This window comes from Lepisosteus platostomus, chromosome 9 (genome assembly GCF_059453375.1).
Source record: "Lepisosteus platostomus isolate fLepPlt1 chromosome 9, fLepPlt1.hap1, whole genome shotgun sequence".
Classification (NCBI taxonomy): domain Eukaryota; kingdom Metazoa; phylum Chordata; class Actinopteri; order Semionotiformes; family Lepisosteidae; genus Lepisosteus; species Lepisosteus platostomus.
Genome location: NC_142619.1, coordinates 50,508,107 through 50,533,409, shown reverse-complemented (window position 1 = coordinate 50,533,409; position 25,303 = coordinate 50,508,107). Strand labels below are relative to the sequence as shown.

At 35.6% G+C, this 25,303-nt stretch overlaps 1 protein-coding gene across 1 annotated transcript; it reads right to left on the bottom strand.

Annotated features, from left to right (window-relative positions):
- Positions 1-1,513: 1,513 nt before the first annotated feature.
- LOC148655178 (F-actin-capping protein subunit alpha-2) lies at positions 1,514-23,486 on the bottom strand. The gene is made up of 10 exons (XM_088645441.1): positions 23,330-23,486; positions 13,678-13,741; positions 9,852-9,903; positions 9,382-9,445; positions 9,016-9,222; positions 8,154-8,233; positions 5,886-5,964; positions 5,376-5,447; positions 4,319-4,381; positions 1,514-2,532 (listed from the first exon to the last, which is right to left on the bottom strand). Exons 1-10 carry the CDS (start codon positions 23,366-23,368, stop codon positions 2,392-2,394), a joined length of 861 nt encoding a protein of 286 aa, XP_088501567.1. The 5' UTR covers positions 23,369-23,486; the 3' UTR covers positions 1,514-2,391.
- Between the last annotated feature and the right edge of the window lie 1,817 nt (positions 23,487-25,303).

Below are 25,303 nucleotides of genomic sequence, written 5' to 3'. Positions count from 1 at the left end.
AGACGGACTATTAAAAAAGAAAGATGAATCTAAATCTAAGATTTCTTATAGCCGTTTATTAAAAATGCCCAGAGCTTGGGCCTCAAACCACCTCTCTTTTTGAAGTTCCCACAAAATGCCCACAACTCCGTATGTAAAGAAGTGCTTTCTATTTTCCATTCTAAATTAGTTCCATTTAAGTTTCCCACGTGACACTGTTTGTTTCATACTGAGTGTGAAGTAGTTTCCATGGGTTGACTATAAACCTTAGGTTTTTACATTGAGAAATCCTCTCAATTACCTTAGTCATATACTAAAGAGGTTTATCTCCCTTATCCTGTCTGTTCATGATAATCTGTGGATTTTAGGATTCATTCTGGTTGCTCTTCATTGAACTCTAAAGTTACAATAATATTTTCATGGTATTGTGATTGAAACCAAACAGAAGATTCTAAATAAGGTCTTGTTAATGCATTGTAAAACTTGAGCACAACTTTGCTTGACATTTCTCACTTACCCAAGCTTTCTGTTCTCTTTTTTATTGCTTCACCACATCTTAGTGAGGATGTATAAGAATGTGCAGAAACACGGATCCCTCTTGTGCATGGCTTTCTGCAGCTCACAGTAACCTATGTGATGTGTAGGGCATGCTCTGACAACCTAGGTGGATCAATTTGCAATAATCAGTGTTAAATTTAATTTGGCAAGTGCTTGTACAGTCTACAATTGGATCTACATCTTTTGTAATTCACTTGCTAGTGTTTCCGTTTGCCTGTTTTTGCAGATGATTTTTGCATCATCTGCAAATTTAACTATTTTATAATTATTTCAGAATCTAAATTGTTGATATAGATCAAGAAGAGCAATATCCTCTTTGAAACACTTACATCTGCTCCATGTCTCCATTGGAGGTTAAGCCGGTTAAGTTTTCTGAACCATATTTCCATATTTCCATACACTGTGGCTTTTTATGGTTTTGAGAATCAACAATCAAAAACTGGATCAAAAACTTTATGGAAATCTGAATAGTCACAGGCACTGGTATTATTTACAGTCCTTTGTGCTTGTTCAACAATTTTTACATTACAAAGACTTTCCCTTTCTAAATCTAAAGTATGTTGTTGGTTCCTAAAATGTAATTTTGTTCATAATTAACTATGATTTCCATAACATTACTTTATAGTCTTCACACAAGATTGATTGTTCTATAGAATGTGTAAGGCAGTGGATTTCCTCAGTTTTCTGATTTTATTTAACAGATTAACTGAATACGCAGTCAAAGCAGCTGTATTATTCAGTTCTTAATTGGGAGCTAATGGAAAGAAGATTATGAAATCTGTAAGAACCCAGCACTCAAGGACTCAGGTTTATATATAGTTTATATATAGTTATATAGTTTGTAGAGCAACTAAAAAGTCTCTCTTGTAATAAGTTGATACAGTTAGCAGATATTTTCACGTTTAGAGTTAACCAGCCACTTATGGATCATGAAAGAAAATATTTACAGTAATGAAAAAAATACGGAGTCATGTGCTACTTGTTTAAATAGAAAATCTGTCTTTTAATGCAACATAATTGAGATCGTATTACAGTTCATTCCAAGAGGAAATAAATCACCAAACTGACAGACAAGATTTTAATACAGGTATATATTACAATGTGCCTTGTTATAATACAGTCATGTCTGTTTAACAAAAATAAGAACTTGGGGGCCCATGTAATACAAATGTCTTTTTAAGTAGATAAACATAAGCACGTTTTAAGCAATGTTCTTTGTATTTAGCAAGATGAATAAAGATACAGACCTTATCAGTGAAACCTGTTTGTTTGTGTCAGCATGATCATGTTATTTTCAGGTTTTCGAGAACAAGCCAATGCACTCTTTTGCTCAGTAGACACACGATGAGGAACACTTACACATATAACAGTAGCTCAAGTGGTGAAGAGGGTGACTGCTTGTGTAAGAGTGACAGAATATGAGCCAATAAACAAGTTTTTTTTTACATTAAAGAAACTAATTTTGGAAGATTCCTATTTTCCTTTAAAAAAGTAAATTCTAAACTACACTTAGAATGGGGATAAATTTAAATAATTTCTATTAATATTTTTATGGGTTTTTTTGCATGTAAAAGGTGTGGTCTCACCACCACAGTAAAATTGTGTGGCAAAACAGGCATCTTTTATGTATGAATACATTAAAACAATATATATATTTTTTAAAAAAGAAATTGGGTAATATTTTAGCAACATAAAATCCAAATGCTATAGTGAATGTTAATGGCATTTGTAAAAAATTCTTATTAAAAGTAGGCATCTTAAGTGTAATAAATGTTTTACATTTTGTGAGACCAAACCTTTCATTAATTTAATTTATACAAGGACAAAACAACAATCCAGTCATGCATATTCTTTTTAGGCGTTCTGCATCTCTTTTCCTATCTTGTAGCTCAAGATCTTGTTCCAGTCAATCTTGGTGCGTGTCACTGGGAGCTGTCGGCGTAAGGCTTTGAAAGTAGTGTCCGACATTGTCTGGTAATTTTCATTAATGGCAGTCTGAAAGATTAAATAACACATGGTTAAGACACTTAAATTTTGCATTGCTCTTCTATTTAGTTTCTGACAAATTGTGCAAAAATATACTAATGCACAGATTGTCTTTGCACCATTTTTTTAGTGTAATAATTGTAATTTAATATGGTGTTAATTAGCTTCTATTGAGAGCTAAGCATGACAAGTACAGGTAATTGATAAATGTCACTATTGAATGCCTTAAAATCAGAAAGGACTTATGATGTGGTATGATCACCTGTATATATAGAACAGCTGAGCAAAAAATGGAAATGTCAATTTAAAGTCACATTACAGGACTTTGGGGCCACCACATGCAGCCTTTATAGCTTGCATACACTGTAGCATATAGTCTACCAGTGTGTGGGTTTCTGCAGGAGGGACACAACACCATTTTTCCATTAGAAAGTCATCCAAATTACACTGGCGAATGGAGGTGGAAATGCTGTCTCAGGCATATACCAGATTATTTCATCTAACCATTTTCTAACCACATCTTTGAATTCAAGGTTGTGGGGTAGCTGGAGCCTATCTCGGCAAGCAAATGATGCAAGGCAGGATACTCCATCCATACACCAGGATAGTCCATCACAGGGCAGACACACAGACGCAAACAGACTCTCACACCTAGGACCAGTTTTCCCAGAAGCCAGTTAACCTACCAGTACGTTTTTGGACTAGGGGAGGAAACCGGAGCACCCGGAGAAGACCCATGGGAATACAGGGAGAACATACAAACTCCCCAGCAATCCAGGTCTGGAATTGAACCCAGGGTACGAGCACTGCGATGCAGCAATGCCAGCTACAGAAATCTGATAAGTTTTCAGTTGAGTTCAAATCTAGTGTGTGATACTGCCATGGCATATAACATCAGTGTCATGCTCATCAGATCTTTGGGATAAGACACTATCATCCTGAAACACACCCCTCCAGGCAGGAAAGAACTGCTACAGCATGGGGTAAAGAGGATCACTCAGTACCTTTACATAGGAATTAGCATCGATCTTGCCTTTTAAGGACATGTGTGCACTCAGTCTACATATGAGCACCACATGTGTTTGTTAAGCACCATATGAGCACCATTGTCTGTTTAAGAACTTGGTGAGGAATAAGTGGTCGCATATCCCTTTGAGAAAACAACTGCATGACCCATTGAGTTCAACAGACTTTGGTAATAATTTGAAATGCTTTAACAAGCCTTTTTCTGTAGTCACTGAGTTTTTTCCTCTTCAGGTTTTCACATTTAGTTTTTCCTTCATTTTATAATAAAATGCATACAAAATTGGATTCAAATCTGGAGATTAACTAGGTACAAAACAATCCAATTCTCATTTACTAGACTCACCAACAAGCGTTCAGCTAAAAGGCAGCTTCCTGTATTATAAAATATGGACCTAACACAATTAGCTTAGCTTATAAAAAACTAATTTTAAAATATCGCAATTTTCTACATCAAGGGAAAAAAGTGAAAAGAACACATCAATGCAGAATAACTGGACTTCCAGCACATCAGTACAGTATATTTTACCATTTTACCATTTAAAAAGTTTCAGAAATTCCAGAAGGAAGTGAAACATTAAAAGTACAAATGAGTTTGTTCACTATGCTCTGAAATGGTATAACTCATTACTTTTTCCTCAGGACTATTACATTATTTCAAAAACTGCAGACAAGGAGCAATTAAGAAATACATTAGAAAAACTACCATTAAAGCAATACATTTACAACTCTACAATGTTAATTTTGTCAAATGTCATACAAAAACCTTTACCTGGTACTCATTTTCTGCAGCCTCCATGATCTTAACAAATTCCTTTGCAGTTTGAGATTCATTCTAAAAAGAAAAAAATATGACAGTCAGAAGCCTGTTTAAATATATTACATAAGGCAACTGGTTTTATGATAAACCCTGAGTATTTAAATCTTTCTTAGGAAACATCTTCCTAAGCATCTCTGTTAACATACTTGTGGCAAGGAACATTTGGCTTCTTTTTTCACTTTATCTGCACATTGCCTTTTCTCATTTATTTGAGGATTTTCACTGGCAATTCAAGATTCCAAAAATACAACAAATGCCCCAGAAATATATAAGATGCTTTGGTTACCAACCTATCAACCCCCTATTATATTATTCCATGAAAATAACCGATCAATTTCTACTAAAAGGAATAAACATAAATATAACAGCTGTAAAATAATAGTGTGTTGAATGTGAAAGGCTGTATTTACTTGAGCCATGTAAACAAAGTCAAACTCACACATCAGAATTGTGAAAGTTAACTGCATATGGCAGCTTATCACATTCAGATGACAAACTGGGCTTACAAATTTGTGACAAAACTCTAATACCAACACAGGCAAAAACAGTGAGCCACCCACAAAGAATGTATATTATATATTATATACTCAAAGAACTCAGAAACTGGCTAGTGGTTTCTGAGAATAAAGAATGTACATGGACTGATGTATATGCTACATCACCAAATAAAAGATGACACAGGATATAATCACAAATCATTATATCATTACTAATTATTTTTCATTTCTACTTCTTTCATTTTTTAAACTTTACTTTTTTCTCCCAAGTCAACTCAGGATCAGACAAGTGCAAGTACTACAAATGTCTTCAAAGTGCCTTGATCTTATTGTTCAAAATAATCTGGTATTCCATAAAATTAGAATCCTTAGCTTCAGATTCTGTTCTTACTTTATTATATGTAAGTGAATTAATTAAACTGAACTATTTTCCCTTTTCTTAAGTATATAACTAATCAAGCTGGTATGCGAGAGTCAGACCTATGATACTGAACTGACTATGACATACTCACAGAAAGAGACATGGATTCCTGGACATCTTTATGGCTCACTAGCTGAACATTGCCATCTTCATAGTAGTGAACCTATAATTAAAACAACAAGCTATTTAAGTCAGGGAAGAATTAGGGTATTGTGATATTTCTGTTTTTCTGAGTCATGCCCTTTAAAGTACACTTTTAAGACAATGTGCCTGTAGTATTTAAAATGGTTTCAAGCATGAATTAAAGCCCGTCACCACATTTTTAAATTGTATAACATACTAGAATTAGATTTTCCAAAAGGTCAGTTCTGCTCTCTACAGACTGACATGCACAAATAGATCATTATATAATGAATGTATAGAATGTATTAAAAACTCTCCAGGATATGTTACAAGATGTTGCTTGTTCTGGGAATTCTAAACAAGCATGCACTTCTGCACATGATAGACTACGAAACTGGTATAAATGTTTCAAACTCTTTCGTGCTATAAAATCCTGAACTTTGGCAAAACAAGTTACTCAGTATGTTTAAACAGATACCTGAATTTTCATAATTCCTACTACTTGGGTTGTTGATGGGGTGACTGTGAATTTCCATTCTGACCTCCAGCGTCCATTCCTTGAACAACAGAAAATCAGAGTTTTAAAAACTTAAAAAAAACTCCAAAGTTGATGAAATCCTTCACAGTAATCCTTGTTCTAAACATAATTATACAGTTATACAATACAGCTGAAAAACAAAGCTAAAATTCTGGTACCAGTAGGCTTATTGAGAAGATCACTGTAAGCATTCAGCTCCTTAGTTAATAATCTAAATCCTTAGATTAGGGCCAATGTGGATCCACCCCTGCTCAGTATTTTTTAGCAAAATGTTTGAAGAACCCAAGAAACCAGCCCATTCCAAAGGGATGATACAACTGGCAAGAACCTAAGCAGCTTTTCTAGGTCCTTAAGGCAGTTAAACATACCCCAAAATACGGTAATTAAAAGAGTGGGATTAATCATGATCTCAGGCTAATCCAATTCTGTTAAATCACAAACTAATTTTCTGCCACCTTAGAATACCTATATTTAACAGAAACCACCAATATGCTCTAACAGCGATCAGAGCATCCTGAGTGAGGTTATTTAGCCAGCCTTCAAGGGGATGGGATAGAAGATAAATTAGACCTAAAGGGACAATAAATAGGACACACACTAGAGAAAAGGGGGATGGATGATCTCAGAGGAGAGTGGAAGCAGAGCTAGGGAAGTGTTTTTCCCATGTTGTCACGTATTGTTTTATATACTGATTTCTTATTTGTGGAATCCATAGGCTAAGGTGCATCTCTTTGTAAGTGATGCCTCGTTTTGAAATAGGAAAATTGGTACCCAATTAAACATTCATTTTCTAGAGAGTTCTGGACAGGATGCTTAATAGGATGCAGGTTTCAATTAAGGTAAATTGCAGTTCAATTTTAGACAGACATTGTAGGTATTTTCTGTGTCTGCAGAAGACAGGACTCTATAAATCTGTGTGTTACCAAAGATGTGTAATAACTACTAACATTGTCATTTATTTCTGTTGCCCTCAAGTACATTGACCAAGTCATCCCAGAGGACTTATTCAGAATGAATAGTGACACAAACCAAAGGGCACCAAGTGGAAACTTAGTGAAAGTGCATTTAAAACCCAAGAACTAGAGGCACTTGTTCACCTAACAAAATTGTGGAAGTATCAATCAAGCAACTGTGCCATAATGTTTAAGCCAATACACTGGAATTTTTCAAAAAATGGCTGAAGGAGATCCTTGGATCTATTAACTACTAACTACCAAACAAGCTAGATGGGCTGAATGGCCTCCTCTCCTTTATAATCTTCGTTACGTTCCCTGACTTCGGGAGATGTAATTATTAATATCTGGACCTGCTGTTGGATACTGGGTTTGATTATCTCTCACTAAGAATGCCCCAACACATTACACAGTATACTTTAATACATACTATACCACTGCGTTAGTGGGATTTAATCATCACTGGTTATTCTCATCATAGACTGTTTAACTCTGTAAACTCTTTTAATAATTTAGGTTTTATATTTTTATGATGTGTGGAAAAATTACACTATTTTAGAAAGTGAAAGAAAATATATCTTCTAAAGGTAACAAATTTCATGCATAAACACTTAAGATTGTTTGGCATACATATAAATGACAAAGAATAACATTAAACACATTGTACTTGTATTACCTGTACTTAAGTTAAAATGATACCAAGTCATGTGAAACCTGAAGTACAGTCAACAAATGCTATTTTCAAAGGTGATACAACAACTATCAAAGCAAAATAAATGTACATTTAGGTTATACTTTTGAAGCATTATTTAAGTTATTTAATGAGAATTATTAAGCTTTGGTGCTGTATTTCCCTATACTTGGATTAAGAATGTTTAAATAAAATGGCAAAACAAGTTTGTATGACTGATGAGCTGCTGACGGTCGAACCAGCACAAAAGACAAATAGCCTTCCCTCATGTGTATAACCTGCCTAATGTTCCATGACAAAAAGATAATGACAATTCCATTATTATTACTAATAGCAGTGAGTCTCTGGGGGTGTCCACTGCACATCCAGGAACCCCTCACAAGGGAGCAAGTGATCAGTCCAGGATGTACTAGAGCATTGCAATTAAATTATACTACACTTCATTATTACATTTCATCATTGTTTTCTTTACCTTGGGTTCATACATTATTTTAGCTCCATATAAGTAGTTGTTTTAGTACTTTTGCAGGGATAATTTGAAATATGAGAGAAGGTAAAACTTACCAGAAATTTTTTGGTTGAAACTGATGGCACTCAATACATACAATGATAGTCTGATGTCCATCAATAGTTTTCCCATAAACCTAGAAGCAAAGTTAACTTGCACAATGAGTATTTTAATAATAAAAGCCTTCTATTAGCAACAAATATCTAAATGTGCAGATAGTATAAATATGATTCCATGTATAAATTGTGATTGATTCTTATGAATAACTGTACATTCAAGGTGAATTAACAAATTTCAGGAAGGGGTGTCAATGTCAAGAATTAATGTCTCCAACTATAACTAGCTAATGAAGTAAATGAAGTCTTACCCTCCTCAGCAAATATACTATGTAAATAGAGAATGACATTTTTAATTTGAGATTACCAGATAACTTCAAATATCAAAAAGGTGGTACTGTTAAAAAGCATGGAATGAAAATGTAGGTTGTACATACGTAGGCTTGCAATAAACCATTTAACATCAGGTTTATATCTACATAAAATCTGGGGTTTTAAAATGTGTTTTATAGTAATGTTATAGTGGAATTTATTTAAAATAAAATGATTAGCTTTTCCCCAAAATAAACACATGCGAAACATACAGATATATAGAGATAGAAAAAAAATCTACTGGGTGAATCCCATATGACCAATCTACAGAGAAAAAGACTACTGTTCTGTTTGGTTTCTAATGAATTATTTATTCAAACACCATGAATAAAATGTTTGGATTTCCAATTCCTTATAACATAAAAGGTCTTTTTATCCGTAAAGTCAATAAAATGAAAGCTGAATATTAAAACTGGCTGAAATGCTTGGTATATGCATGAGCTGAGAGACTCAGATTGAAATGATTCAAAGCACATGAGCTCATACTCACAGTGCACATCCCGTTGGGGTAATGCTCCTTCACATAAGCCCTGACCGCATTGTCCACAGCACTCCTCCAGGACTCCACAGCGTTATCTACATCGTGAGAGCGTGGGTCACTCGCCTCCTTCCGTAAATGGTCAAACTTGAAGGAAATCTTGTTCTTTGGATCCAGGATTCTGCCATTTCCCAGATCACCATGTTCTGTTATTAAGACCTGTGAAAATCAACTTTCAGTTTATCATCAATTTGTCACGAAACAGAATTAAACATGTGCTTCCTACTTTTTTTTTCTGCTAATACAGTGCATTATCGATGTGCAAGCAAAACCATTTTCGTGGACAAGACATTAATTAAAGTCCACTCTTTTTCTTACCTGATCATCGTACCCATCGATTTTTACTGGAGTAAACTGGTCCACATTGTACTGTGCAAATGCACTACAGAAAAAAAAAAAGATGTTTAAAATTGTTACTTTCAGCTTTAAAAAGATACAAGAATGGACTTAAAATCAAAAGAGCTTATCTAAAAATATTCAATTTTAAGTTTTAATTTATTAGAATATTTAAGTGATAGGTTTCTGTATCACATAAATAAAAAACCCTAGTTACAGATTGTGGAAAACAAAATGTTTTCATTTCTTATTTTTAATATTAGGAATATTATTGATGATTCTACTGACCATTAAAGCGACAAATGTGTAAATGTGATTTTCATAAATAAAAGAATGATATGGGACAGTTGATTAAAAATGCATCAATATACTCACTGAAAATGTTAAAACTAATAAGAAATTATTTTTTGAAAGATGTGGGGTGTGAAAATGCATAAGCTATCAATACTTACTGAGCTGCACCTTCCCTGAGAAGATTATCATTGTTAAGCAGCAATCGCACATCTGTAAAAAGGAAAATGTTAAAAATCACTAGAATATCAAAGTGCTATAGTGATTACACAGTAATATGGGAAAAGCACCTCCTTACCAAAGGTTTAAAAATGGAGAATCCTAAAAATCAGATAGAAAGCACTGTAAACAGCGAGTTTAAAATCAAAGGATTTCAGGACAAGGATCATCAAGGTTTTTTCATGACCTAGGCGGCTCCTGAGGCAGTAAGGTATTCAAGGTAATTCAGTCCCATGTTCACAATTTCGCTCTATATACTGTCAATAAAACTACTAAACATAAATCATTAAAACTGGTTATGACTGCCTGCCAATTGCATTTTAGACCAGTCATCTACAATCCTGTTGCTGGGAAAGGTAAAGAGATGATCTAAATCCCAAAAAGAACCTTTAAATACACAATATAACTGATCCTAAAAAACACTGTTCCAGAAAAAAGTGGTACATTTGGGGAATGACTTTTTCTTTTCTTTTAAACCCACCTCCACCCCCCCAACTTTGGAGGACTTTTTTATTTTTAGACAAAAAAATTCTTACATTCACAAAAAAATAAACACAACAAGAAAAAAAGATTAATTCACAAACTTCCTACTGATATTCTTAACATCCAGTGCCATTCAAGTGAGTCTCTAACGGGTCCCAAACATTCCTATACTCATTAAGTTTTCCCTGTTAATTATATGAAATCTTTTCAAATGGGGAATGACTTAAAAATGCGAATTTGAAATGTTTCCTTCTGATGCCATGTGGAATTAAAATCATATCTTACTATTCAATACCTATTTGTGCCAAAACACACCTTACCTCAATTTCCTGGCTTGACATTTATTTCCTAGAATGTAAATGTCTCAAAATGACCCGAGGAGGGTTTCAGTAAAAACTGTCCTTTCATTCTCTGACAAGTATATGGCATAAAAAAACACAGATGCAATATAACAAATTTATATTGTGGGTTAAATAGTAAATGCAGGATGTATTCGCAACTAATATATAACTACAATTAAATATGCATATAATTACAATGGTTACCAAAGTCTGTTTATCTACTTAGTTTAAAGACTTAAAGCTTTTAATACTCTTATTTCTGTGTGATTTGTGGAACAAAAGTTTTATAAACATCACAATGGTGCACTAACCTATTTATTGAGAAAATCAATGTTATTGACAATGAAGTCTATCAATAATCAAAATGAGACCACGCTGTTAGAACAGGACAAAAATGTAAGTAACAGTAAAGGAGCTAAAAAAAGGTATGGAAAATATGCAGTGATTTCTTAGTAATAATGTGCATTTCTGTTAGTCACATGCAAAGCAGAGTAGATGTATGAGCACATTAGTCAGGTCAAGAGCCAAGAGGACCATGCACTGGTTTGGTCACAACTAATACCTGTTAGTGTGGGTTTTGAGCTAAGAAATTTCAAGTCAACAGTAAGAAGCAAAAGGTTTTTTTTAACCAAAGCATAACAATGAAAAAACTAAGATTTATTACAATAAAAGACACAATAAGACAGTAAATATGGTAAATATGTAGGTTAATATTACTGGTAAAAAACTATGCACCATCACTATATAACTGGAATAATAGATTCTAACAGGTAATAAATGTATTGAACACATTGCTGGGGTACTGCACCTATCTCTTGATGAGGAAAATGTTAGGTTGGAAGATTGTTAGTTCAGTTGTTTAATATTATGATGTAAGGGCTGTGGGGTCTAAACAAGCTACCCAGCTTTGTTGTTAAACATGTCTTCTTTCAAGAAAAAGCAGGATGTGATCCTCCAATCTATTTGCTACTAAATGGGCCAGATGGCCCCCTCTACAATCTGTAACCTTTTCTGTATTTATAAGAAATAATACAAGCAAATATGCTTTGTATGAGAAGCAAACTAAATGTATTTCTTTACCTCTTCATGTTTTAGAAGGAGTGGGGAGATGGGGAACTAAAACATTCTGTTCAGCATAGTTGGATTATGATGAGATGCAATTAAAAGATGGAAAGGCAGTATTCAGAATACCAAGTCTATCAGAAGTCTTTGGTGTATCAAAATGCTGAAAAAATTTGTTTTCACCTACAGAAAACAAATAAATGCCGAACGTAATGTTAAAAACCATCCAAAGCAACAAGACCGTCAACAACAAGACTTTGACAGTCATTATGCCAAAGCAGGCTAGTAATGCAATAGACTTCTGGAGCCTTATAACAGCTGTTTTCACACTGCCTGTAGCAGAATGACTTATGAGCTAGACCCTCAATTCAGAACAAACGACTATTAATATCAATCTCGCGTTGCTAGCATCTCCTGACTTTAAGTCCATTAGGAGGTCTCAATACCAGCTTGTGGGCTGTGTAACAGTGGCTGAATTTTTAAAACAACAATATCCTGACGTTTTGTGCTGAAATTAAAGCAAATTTAAGATTTTTCATTCTTGATACACCATAATGTGCAATCACTCACTATGATTTATATCTTAATGATTATTATGCTGGCCACACATTTGTTTTTGAAGTTCATTACAAATTCATCAATAGTTGCAATTGAAAGGGAACACGAATTGTTCAGCTTAAACAATAACATTTCTTTAGTCTGTAATCAGCTGAAAGAAATGTAAGAAGTGGGAGGCTGACTTTGACGAGATTTGTGTGTTGAAGCATGAGCAATATGCAAGGGCAACACAGAGGACAACATTTTCTGTGTACACAAATTATAAACTGAGCCCTGGAGATAGTCTGAGAAGTTTTGGGTCTCTGATAATGTTCTAGAAGCTTCAGGAATGCCTCTCAGGCCTGGACAATACGAGTACTCAAACTGCAAATGGAGAAACTGTGGATGAGGAGGATGTGGTGTATGCATTATTATTATTATGACAATGCAGAGCATACTAAATAAACACAAAGAATATCCCTGAAGCGGGGGGTACAGATTTTTGTCATAACTTTTTTTATTTGAGTACTATGGATCCTCACTTTGCAGAGGTTTGAGATCCTACTATAACAGAGTTAAGGGAACTCTGGCCCCAACAGGGCTGAAAGGTAATCCACTGATTTCTAAATTTAACAAAATTTTAATTTAACAATTAATGGACTTAACAATTACTTTCCCACAATTAATGTGGGAAATGGAGTTAGAAATATAAATAAAAAAGAATGTGGTCATGATAAAGAGAAAAAATGCTTTTGATCTCTTATATCAATAGAAGTGAAAGTGAAGGAGAATAAAACAAGTAACAGTGAGCATCTGTTTCAGGTGCCGCTGGTGAGTGCAAATAGAGAGGATATAACAGCACCAGTCTTAACACCTGCTGTAGGGGTACTATATAGAGTAGAAAAGAAATTAATGAATCACCAGAACCAAAATGTTTCAGAGAACTCCAATGGCAGTTCCATTCTACACAAATCAAATCATCTGCATCATAAGTACTGCACGTGAGTTTGGTTTAAAATAAAACATTATTCAAGCTCAGACTAACTTTCATATTTCTAATGTTAGCTTATCATAATTCAGTGGCTATTATTCAGTCCCAGATCAGCAGTAATTAAACTATATGACGTCACTGGATTAAATCAGACCACGTTATCTAAAAAGACTGGTGTACCGGAAACTCTTGTCCACTGTACAAAATTAATCTGTAATCTTCAATTCAGTGTTATTATCTGAACTGTCAATAAAACTAAAAGCTTTTGAAAGGTGCTGTAGTACTGATGCTGGACTATTATGGATAGCAAGATGCAACATTTCTCGTGTGCAAAAATGTTAAATCCAAACTCACCGTTGAAAACTTCATTGAATTCTCCAGGAGGAGCATGAATGACAAAGTTAGCAGCTATGCGAACCTGCAATGATACCAGAAATGAACGTTAAAATACAACAGGAAACCCACTGCAACAGTGTGGCCTCACATAGTAACTCTCTACATATTTTTATTTCTTGCTCGAGTCAAAAGCATTTAGAATAGCAAGAGCTGTCTTGCCATAAATACGTTTTGGAATTCAAATTCAGATCTGAGCACTGCAGAAACATCCTAATAATATTGTTTCCGTTTTTTAAATCTATATTGTGGAATTAACTTCTCATGTACAAATTATATAAACTACATACAGGGTTTAAAAATTAATATTTTTTAAAAATAAAAATATTTTATTAAGAACTGTTCTGAAGTCTATCTTTACCTGATGAAAATGCACCTTCTTAAAAAACCAACAAACCACGTAATTACTAATGCACTATTGCATTAATTTTGTTATCTATGCAACATTAGATTGGTCTTCACGTGCATGATTTCAGACTACATAATGTCAAGAAATAATGGGGCACTTGCAGGTCAGTCTTTGGGATCTTCATAAAACGACCTGCCTCTGCAGTAAGCAATGCTTTAAGACATCCGCTGTAACTCACTGACTAGCTCTATCGGCGCAACACACACCACAGCAACCACTGTTACCAAAAAGAGGTACCTAACCAAGAACATTCTCCAAACCAAAAGTCTCTGAACAACATAAATGATAAAATGGATTCTACCAAATTTCTGGTCACAGGAATACTAAAGATTATTTACTTAAATTCACATTTTATTAAATTCAATTATCTCTCTAGAAAATCATAAACGGTTTATTTTTTAAAGATAGGAGGCTATCACCGCTGCTCTAACAAAGTACATACATTTTCTTAGGCACCAGGGGGAGAATGTTTTCATCTGTATCCTTTGTCTGACATTTATGTTTGAACCCAAATTAAATAAAATTGAAGAATTAACCTATTCAAATGCTGTAACAGAAAAAGAGGCAAAAGAATATGGAACGTTCACTCAAGTGTTTTCTCTTCCTTAATTTGTAAACATTTCTATATAATAAATACACTCAGCCTCGACATTTCTTCCCAAAGTATCTTAGAAAATGTCTCGGTCCTGTCACTCGCTGGAAATGTGATTTTATGTGATCCTTGAAAAGGGTAGCAGAAAAAAAGAAAATCAATCATTTGCCTGGAAGAAGAAAAAATTACAGTATTATCTCAAGAGAAATATGTACAGCCTAGCGTAAATAAAAATGGATTTTCAACTGTTTTGTCCACAAATTTTACTGAGAAGCTTGTGAGCACTTCCTGTTTGCAACCACATCTGAAACTGACAAGTGTTGCAGTGACAAGCTCTCCCTGTGCTGTTCATTACCATACATGGGCATGAAAATGTGCAAGAGAATCCCTTGGGTTGCCTGAGCCCCAGGGCAGACAGACGTCTTGCTGGATGTGGTCTGAGTGACAACTAGTTGCTGCAACTACCTTCTCCCTCACGAGCATCATTCATTTCATATCTGCAGAGGCTGATTAGTCCACTGATATCACAAAAGAAAACAGTGAGAAATAATTCATGCTTGTCTTGCACTGAGGGTAAAGCTGTACTGTAAACGAAACAAAATGCTGTAAAAATTAGATATAGAATAAACCCTCAATTTAACTGACTAATTGGCGGGGAGGGATGAGTCTGTTATTGCTGTTAAATCACAAAAACAATTATATGAGAAATATATACACATATGCCTTCTGGGTTTTTAACTTATTTTAACAATTATACAGTCAATAAAAACTGTTCATGTGCCATAGATATGTATGAAATTCACTAAAGCACATGAAACTAAAACTAAAACCATTGTAAGCAAATGAGCTACCCTATAGTTTGCCATTTATATTCCCAAATTTTAAACCTATGTGGTATTTATTTTTACCTTGTTTTACTATTTATACATTTTGCGGGGAAAGTCAGATATTTCTGATTTCGCAAACACAATTCTAACAGTCTTTGTCAGTTAAACCTGGAGTTTAATGTATTTGAAAGAAATGACAACTCATTTCAATACTGATACCAGAACAACTTACAAAACATACAAGTATTTGTTATACATAATACATATGTACTTTTCAATTTTCACAAAACACCATGCTCTAAAGCACTGTGCACCATCCTGCTACTCAATGTGCTGCCTACCAAGAATTTCTCTCTCGTTTACTGGACTTTTGGAGGCTTTGCAGTCCCAAACCTAGGCCGTGAATGGGCTTCCAGCACTCACACTCGAAAAGACTTTCAGTACAGCAGCTCTACCTGCGCTTTGATTTAAGGATTTCCTTGGTGGAACATTCACTTTCTGTTGTAAATCTGAGTTTTCTCGCCTTAAGTTAGAAGTGCTGATAAAACTCATCTATTTGCCTAGAAGGATTTGTGAAACCAGGCTACCAGTTTCACAAAATGTATCATTTCCCCGAAGGTAGCTTTTTTACTTAGAATAACCCGAAATGTCATTGCCTGTACAGTACATGTCAACTGCTGAAGCAGGGTGTCCGTGCTGGAAGACAGACCATGCAGCCCACTCCTAAATTCACAGTACCAGCTCAGATCTCCTCAAGCCCCAGAGAGCCATTCTCTGTACAACAAGTTTTAAACATCTGCCACGGTCCCCTTACTGCTAAATTCCTGCCAGCTAAAACTACTCCCCTATTAAGAAAAAAAAACATTGCCTTCCATGTTGTTTCTCATGTGGCACAGAAAGCATCAAAGAACTGTTTTAAAACATTTCCTCTTGAATATGGTTTTAGAAGAGATGGAGAACAGTTTTTACTTGAGCCCAAATCCTATGCATGTAGAGTCAAACTGGGAAATGAATAATGAAAACAAACATTTCTTACTCCAGTAGTGTTAATAATTACCAATGGTCCTGTATGAACTTCAGTATTGTTAAATAGATTTTATAATGCTTATATTACTTATGATCATGACACTGCCTTAAATGTCACATAAGGGAAACATACAGAACATTTTGTAATGCGTAGGTTAAGTCTTGAATCTGTCATTACTGATTTCCTCACTCTGGTTTGTTGTTAGGATACTGCTAACTTTAATTTAAAATGAAAAGCCTATTTTTACATGTGGAGGTTTTAACAAGTCACCAAAAACAAGCACGTACTGGAGATTTAGTGCCAGCAGCAAGAAAGATACTTCCCACACCACAAGCCTATAAGTGTATAAGAAGTCACAGGGGTCACTGTATCACCAGCAGCCCTGCCAACCAATCCCAATCCTACCCTCAGCAGTGCTCAGCCAATCATGTGCCACAACTTGGGCCTGCTGGTGACTCAGGCTTGAACCCTCAGCATCGGAATTCTTAAGTGCAACCTGCCTTTGGCAGCACCTTCAGTGGGAATATGCATTTTCTTAACAATACTCCTTCAGCATAGCGATTAATTTTAAATCCCAGTTTTAATGATATTTACTAAAGGGATTATCTTCCAACAAATTGCCATCATATCAAAGGCCATTATCTTCTGTACAAACTTTCAAGAGTACACACTTGTTCAGCCTAATTGTCTGTCTTGTCTTTTAATTTGGTTTGGAACAAAACTTTTTTTCCCCATATACTATGCACTGAACTTTGCCCCCATTGTTTTCTAAAATGAAGTTAGAAAACAATCACCTCTGTTCAAAAAATTCATTGACAGCTCTTGATCTTAAACACAGACTGATGCAAGCAGAAACATACTTCCAGTTCTTGTTTGGTAGTGTAAGTACTCTGTAAACACTTCATGAATTCCAAACTCGTGCGAGTCTCTGAAGTACTCTACAGATGATGTATCTGTGCACCTGAAATAAATGTTAAAAGGCTAAAACAAACTGTTTTTTTTTCCAAAAAATGAAACCTTCTTAAAACACCAAATATGCAAAATATAAATAACTCCATTCCAAAACAATTTGATACTTTTCCCATGAGAGCTGCACCATGTATATGTACCCTACTTTATTATAAATATACAGCTGCATTACCAGCACATGTGGAATTTGACGTTTTGTTTCTGCAAATCTGTTGACTTTCATACAGACAAATCATTTACTATTTCCTGTCGGACCAACTAATGTGTATTTTGTGTAAAACATCATGAGTTGATGTTTTGGGTGAATAGCACATCTTACACTGGCAGGAGAGTGAAGTATTTGCTCTACTTGTGAAAGGTCTAACTCTTATGCTCTTGAGCTTTCAGTCTTTTCTACTCTAAATCTGAGTCAGGAAGTGGAGTCCATCCTAGTTCCTTTGCATAAGTTCATATTTACTACTACAGATGTTATATTTAGACTTTTCAAGGACGTTTGGCCTTGAATAGTTTGTAAATTGCAATTATTCCTTGATAACCACAAAAAAAATGTTCTTTGTAAGCACAACTAAATGTTTGATCCAAATTAATCAGAAGGGATGAAAAATACTTTCCTACATAGGCATATAAGCCACAGATGAGGTAATTTAGAAAATGGAATTTAATGGGCTTTTCTTTTAACAGTTATTTAAATGTAATGTAAGTCTGTACCTATTTTTTGTAAAACATTAAAATGCTTATTTCTTTATAATCTGATGAGAAATATTAAACACAGACAGTCCATTATAAAAAGGAAAATAAAGGTATTGTAACTGTAAACATAGGTAATGTACATAGAGTGTTTTATAGCTCCTGTCCCACAAAAGTGTGCATTTGGAGATCAGATTGTGCCTGATCTCATTCGATGATTGTACTTCAGGCACTGTGAAGGTCTCAGAGTGACAAAAATGTGGATGGCTCAGATAGCGCTCGCTTCACGAATGCACATACTGTCTCTTGCCTTGCCTGTCCTGGTAAAAACGTCCTATCCAAAAAAGCTGGGTTGACCAACAATTCCCAATTCCAATTTTTACTAAAAGCCAGTAACGCCGCAATACCCGCCAAGTTTGATTTACAAGACAGACAGACTAGTGGTTGGAACCACAGGTTTATGGATCTTTGCGCATAAGACATGCACTGAGTGTGTCCCAAGTTCTATATGACTAGATAACTAAAATGGTTGAGAAAAGTCACTGGTTGTTTTACCTTGATTGTCATTCCAAGATCATTGTGAGTCATACTGAGGTATGTCGTACCTTATGTTAAAAACTGAAAAGGCATCACACAGCCAGCTAATGTATACAAGAACTGAACCTCTTTGTCAGTGACACCCAGTTATAAATATTTCACCATGTTAGCTTGCCCAGAGGCTGGTAGTTGTAACTGGAGCAAAAATGCGTCATGTCTTACAGGTCAAATGTAAATGGAATCATTATGGTACAGACTACTGCGTAATTATATTGTAAATTGAAAAGGCATGAATCATTTTTTTTTACATTGACAAAGAAATGGTATTTACTTACTACCATCACCACTTTCTAGAACTATATTTATAGGGTATTTTTATAGGTTTGGAAAAATGTTTTACTCTTGTTTCTTATTTGTTATGTTTAAGAGAAAATTTTAATTTAAAAATATCTGAATAGTATATATCTGGAAAAACACATGATGAAAGTGTTCTTTAAGGTATTGAAGCAAAATGTTCTGTTTTACAACATTTATTCCTTTGACCATGCTAAATAACCTTCTATTTGAAAACCTGTTACCCATTCTGTCAAAGGGGTCCTTTCTGATGCTTCTGATCTATTATGCCACAAAAGGCATTTTTCAAAAAACAAGTTCCAAATCTGAACCTCTGCTCTGTTAGCAGAGAACAGGCATGTTCACACATGATCAAATACTTGATACTCAAATGCTCACTTTTCTTTTGTCTGGAAGCCACGCATTCTTTTGACATGAATTAAACCCATACAGGAAATAAGGCAATACTCTGATTTTAATCTTAATAATGCCACTTTGCACAAATGATTAAAAACTCTGCCCATTCTCAAGCATATGAAATGTTATCACCTATTCATATGCAAAATGATTAGAAGCTGTGAGCATCTACAATTTTAATTTAACCTCTATTAGTTTACAAAAAAGTTTATCCTGTGGTAGCATTTACAGTAGAATTAAAAATCGTGTAACTAAATGGGAATTAAACTGATGTGCTTGTCTTGAAAGAACACCAGAAGACGGACACAGAAATGTCACAGACATTGTAAGGTGAGTTCACACAAGCATGCTGGGAAATTTCTGGTAAGATTCCAAAGACTATGGCAGAACACTTGTTCGAAACAGCAGGGGGTAATTCTCACAGGAGGACAGATGCACTACTGTGATGGCAAAATCAATGAGTACCATCACTTGACTGATACATCTATATTAATGCCTGAATGGAAAAAAACAAAAGCAACACAATAAAAATGTTGTTCATGAATATTGCCATTTCCAGAATACGCCTCTGCACGTTTCCACAGGAAGAAACATAGCAAGGTACCAACTCTTATCTACCCAGTCTGGAAACAAACTCAGCTTTTGAGAGGGTACAAGTTAGGATTGCAGGAATGTAAGCAATAGCCCTTACATTAAAAAAAATGACCAGAATCAGTCTTCTTCTGGGTTACTACGGATAGTGTAAATGCATCTATAGTCAGTGTTTGGTTCCCTGCTACATATTATGGAAGAATTGTTTCCTAGTGCAGTAATCTGTCTACCACAAATGCTAAGCTATATGGTCTTAGTTATAGTGAAAGGTCTCTCTTTAAAAAAAAGGCCAACAAAATTACGGTAAAGACTAGATATCCTAATCAGTTTTAGCATCTAAGAACATTACATTTTTTTTAAAGGACAGAATCTTTCTGCACACATTTTCTTTGAATTTCAACTAGTTTATCTGGTTAACACAAAGGCATGATGAGGCCATTCAAGTTAAATTAGGTACAGCTTGTGTTCAGTTAGACTATGTGCAGAATTGCATTATGTGACTCGAATTAATTTCACACGGCACTGAGACAACACAGCTATTGACATTCTTGATGACCCAGTTACACCAAGGGTGGATCCATGGAGTTGTGTTTTTCATCTCTTATTCCTGTTATTCAACAGCAGAATGTTATGAAATATGGAAAGGTACCCTTAACATGGCATTCAAAAATGTTTGGGCATAGTTTACAAAGGATAAAACACAAATAGTCACAGTAATTCCTTCAGAGAAAAAGTACTATAATCTGCCAAACAGTTCACCACCACTGTAGTCAGTTATATCATGCTATTTAGTGAATGATTTAGCTTTAGCAAATGTTTTTAGTGGGAAATTATCATCACTGTGGTGACTGTTACATTTCTGTCGAATATTTTACCTTTCATTTCCATACTGAAGAGTCCCAAATGTTTTCAGGTCACTAATGTGTGGTATTTGTTGTTGCTGAAGTGACATTGCTGCACTGAAGGATTGTGAACTCAACAAAATGTCAATGCCAAGACATTAACCCCTAAGTGCACAAGATACAAATAATAAAACTGTTGGCTTTTGACAAAAAAAAACTTCAGTCACCAATGAACTATCCTTCTAATTTTTAGGCATCACTCATTTCAGTTTGATTTTCAATCACCCCACAGAAAAAAACAAAACAAACAACTAAAAGGCTAAAAAACCAAGTGTGCTTGTTCATTAGTCAGCAACTTAATGTAGATTAATTTCACTCCATGAACGTTACTGGTCTCCACAGCTGGGTTTAAAACTCTTGATGTCATATTAGTAATCTTAATCTTTACAAATAAAATCTTACAACACAGATGTACTAGGTAATGATGGACACTGTACTGTGCACTAAAACAGTGATACAATATGATCAAGAATTTATATTTAATTCTCATGCATAATATAAAATACAGTATTTTAAAAACTTACAGCAAAGCACTTTTGCCTCTCTGATGTGTTCTATTCGAAAGACTGCAGTATTTTTAACTAGTCTTAAGTAACCTTAGCAGAAGTATAAATCTAGAAGTGTTACTCCAGCTACAGTATTATACAAGCTGCATCAATTTCTTGGTGAAAAGCCATAAATAGTACAAATCAACAGCTTGGGGTGATTTTACAGAAAAAAACTGGTTATCATATACAGCTTTAATGCACAGCAATGCAATTTGAGTAATTGATTTTAATGTGCACAGAGTAGTGTTCCTTTAGATTAGATTTCGATTAATATTAATAGAGATGGACAGAGTTGGACAGAGACAGGCAGCCAAATACATTCTGAGGTCTAACACTGACAGCCTCAAAAGCACTGACAAAGTCGACCCAGTGAATTTCTTCAGGGTATCTTAAATGTTTATTCAGCAAATTCACTCACTGTTTTTATTTAAGGCTACTAGCAGTGTTGGTTAATCCCTAAATAATACTCAGTGTCATAAAGACTTTTCTGATAAGGGGAGGTACGTGTGATGCTCAGAGCCCAAAACAAAAAGGTACTAAATTCCTTGAAACCTGTTTAGTCTTGTCTCATACTGTGACTATACATTCATACCAGACAATTCAAATTCTTTATGGGAACTAAACGGCTTTTTAGTTCTGTTAAGGGCAACTCCAAATGAAGACCTGACAACTCAGTCACTGCCAGGATTCTTAAACATGTTGTTTATTCTACATTTATTACAACATTTATTACACCTTTTAACAGTCAGATGGATTCTTGTTTTTACAATACGCTGCTGAACATCTAAGAACTTGTCATCTTGCATTTACAATCCTACTGGTGAAGCAGGCCAATATAATCTAGTTTATTTCGAATGATACATCACTGACTGCTACAAACAAAGTAGAGAAGTCTGCTTTATAGCTCCCCACATTTCACAATAAATAACCAGGCCGCGTTAAATGCATTTACAATCCAAGAACCACATTGCAAGAGCGAAATATAGCGAACTCCGCTTCCAGTACGCTAATTAAATGGATGCTATCACAACACATTCACCGCATCATTTCTTGTAAATTGAGGGGATGGTAAATTACACAACTCCGCAAGTATAATCCGGCAGTTACCTCTATACCATTTACCTTACTACAAGTTTTTTTTTAGTTTGCGAACCATTATTTCGCAGCACCCTTTCTAGTACCCTAGAGGCTGCTAAGCTTTCCTGAGGGCCCGTACCTCTGCACAGCGGAGAGCGTCCTTACTAACTTCAACATCAACACTGCAATTGGAAAACCTGCAGCACAGTATGGGGCTTATTCCTCCCGGCTCTGGTTCTTATTGTGCAAACTCGAGCAGTAATAAGCAAGCAGCGCCAATGGCAACAGGGCGTGTACTAGTAAATACATATCCTGTGTGTGCGAAATGATCACAGAAAAACAGGTCAGACATAAACGCAAATTGTATGACAGAAGGATAACAATGCAAACTACCGCTTTAGGAACTGGAGCAACTATATGGAAACCCATTCCTATTTTTGCGATCGGACCGTACAAGGAGTCCCCGTTTGAGATTCGCAGACAGAAACGGAAGTTGGGCAGGGACTGCTGAGCTAAAAATAATAGACTAGTGCAAGCCTGAACCCAGCGGCCTGTCGTCTACTTGTAAAGATGAACAACGCTATACTTTACCTGAGCCCCTATGTATATACAAGAATCGGAGTTAAAGACTATTAAATCCTGCATCACTCTCTGTCCTAAGCCCTGCAACCAACAAAAGACATTCCGCATCTCCTACCTTCTCCTCATCAGATAACTGCTCCTCATGATCCGCCATCTTTCCTTCCGGCACGACGGTTCACTGAAGCTCACCCTGACGTCATCAGAAGGGAGGATTCCCACACGAGGCTCGCGCACTGCGTACGGAGCTGGAGAGTGTGCACAAGGCGCGCGACTAGCAGCGAGCGGCGGCACAGCCGGTCATGATTCTGGTCTCCCTGGATCGATGGATTATAATATAACCCGGCAAACATTTAGTAACCTTTCTGCAACGCTACAGGTGCTGATAAAACGAGAGGTCCCGATAGCTTACGTGTTAATCAGCACTAAATAAGTGTATTATTTGTTCTTTATTGACCCCATCAAAATAGTAGACAAATGTTTCACTAGTCGGAATCAATTCCTCAATTTATATATGTGTATGTATTTAATTTATCACACTTCAATCTTAAAATGTTGTGCCTTTCAAACTGCACCTCCCGAGAGCAATTTAACACATTGGCGCAAGTCTTTTTAATTTACCACTGCCAAAGACGGCAGCAATCTGTAGACTGAGCCGAAACCCAGCGCTTATTATCTGATGAGGTTTTCAGATATACGATTAGATCTGTTCTGCCGAACACTCGGTTGCTTGTTAACACTGCCACCTTCTGTTGTGTTAAATATATTATTTGTATTGACCTTTTTTTTTACCTGGTTCGTCTCGTATCGTAAACATTGGTGTGGAGCTCTTAGCTAGGTTGTTTTAAACTAGTCTAGTTAAAGGGTTATTGTTAATAAACGTGTTGTAACTATGTTCATTCTAAAAGTCCGAATGTATCGTGTGTTTCAATCAAAGCTAAAAAAATAATGTCCTGTGATAATACACTAAACGCCATCTGAACATTCAGTCATTCGTCGAAAAAATAAAGACAATTTGAGCATTTCAGCATTTTGAAAGAACAATTGTTAGCTTTTTGTGTAAAATTATTTTGCTCAATGTAAATAAGCAAAGCGTGCTATATTTAAATGAGCCTGCGGGTTTAGTCTTTTACTGGTTATGGTTTTGTGTGAAATGATTTGGACAAATCGGAAAATCCGAAATATCAAACAGGATACGCCTGAAACAGACAAAGCGACGAAGCTACTGTACGTAATCAACTTGCGAATTGAGCTTGGAAGGTATTACTGTACGTGACAGGTGTCATATCCAATTCAGTATCCCCTGGAAATCTGCATCCCCCTACGACATGCATATCTCAGGGGCGCATGATTTTTCTCATCTTCTACATATAAAATGATTTACAGTATATGTAACACATGAGGGCAAAAGATGCTACCTACTGAAGCTCAGCAGGTGTAAGCCTGGACAGTACCTGGATGGGAGACCTCTAGAGAAAAACTAAGGTTGCTGCTGGAAGAGGTGTTCGTGGGGCCAGCAGGGGGTACTCACCCTGTGGTCTATGTGGGTCCTACTGCCCCAGTATAGTGACAGGGACACTATACTGTAAAAAGACCCCCGTCCTTCAGATGAGACATAAAATTGAGGTCCTGAGGTCCATCAAAAATACCAGGGTGTTTCTCGAAAAGAGTAGTGGTTTGACCCCGGTGTCCTGGCCAAATTTTCCATTGGCTTTTACCAATCATGGCCTCCTAATAATCCCCATCCATGAACTGGCTTCGTCACTCATAGCTGGTGTGCCGTCGCATCATCCAGGTGGATGCTGCACACTGGTAGTGGTAGAGGGGAGTCCCCATTACCTGTAAAGCGCTTTGAGTGGAGTGTCCAGAAAAGCGCTATATAAGTGTAAGCAATTATTATTATTATTATTATTATTATTATTATTATTATTATTATTATTATTATTAATTTGAGCTTTCATTCACGTGACAGCGGTATTTTTTGTGCATTTTTACATTACCGTAATCCTTAGCAAACGCATTAAATACACAGAGAAACCCATATAAGTGCACAAACAACGGGGTCATTTTTATCCATATCGTAATAAGCAAA

Coding starts and splice junctions, on each gene's coding strand:
- LOC148655178 (XM_088645441.1), bottom strand. CDS start 23,368: ATGGCGGATCATGAGGAGCAGTTATCTGATGAGGAGAAG. Junction 9,904..13,677: donor ATTCAATGAAGTTTTCAACG/GTGAGTTTGGAT, acceptor TCCTTTTTACAG/ATGTGCGATTGCTGCTTAAC. Junction 5,965..8,153: donor TTTCAACCAAAAAATTTCTG/GTAAGTTTTACC, acceptor CTGTTGTTCAAG/GAATGGACGCTGGAGGTCAG.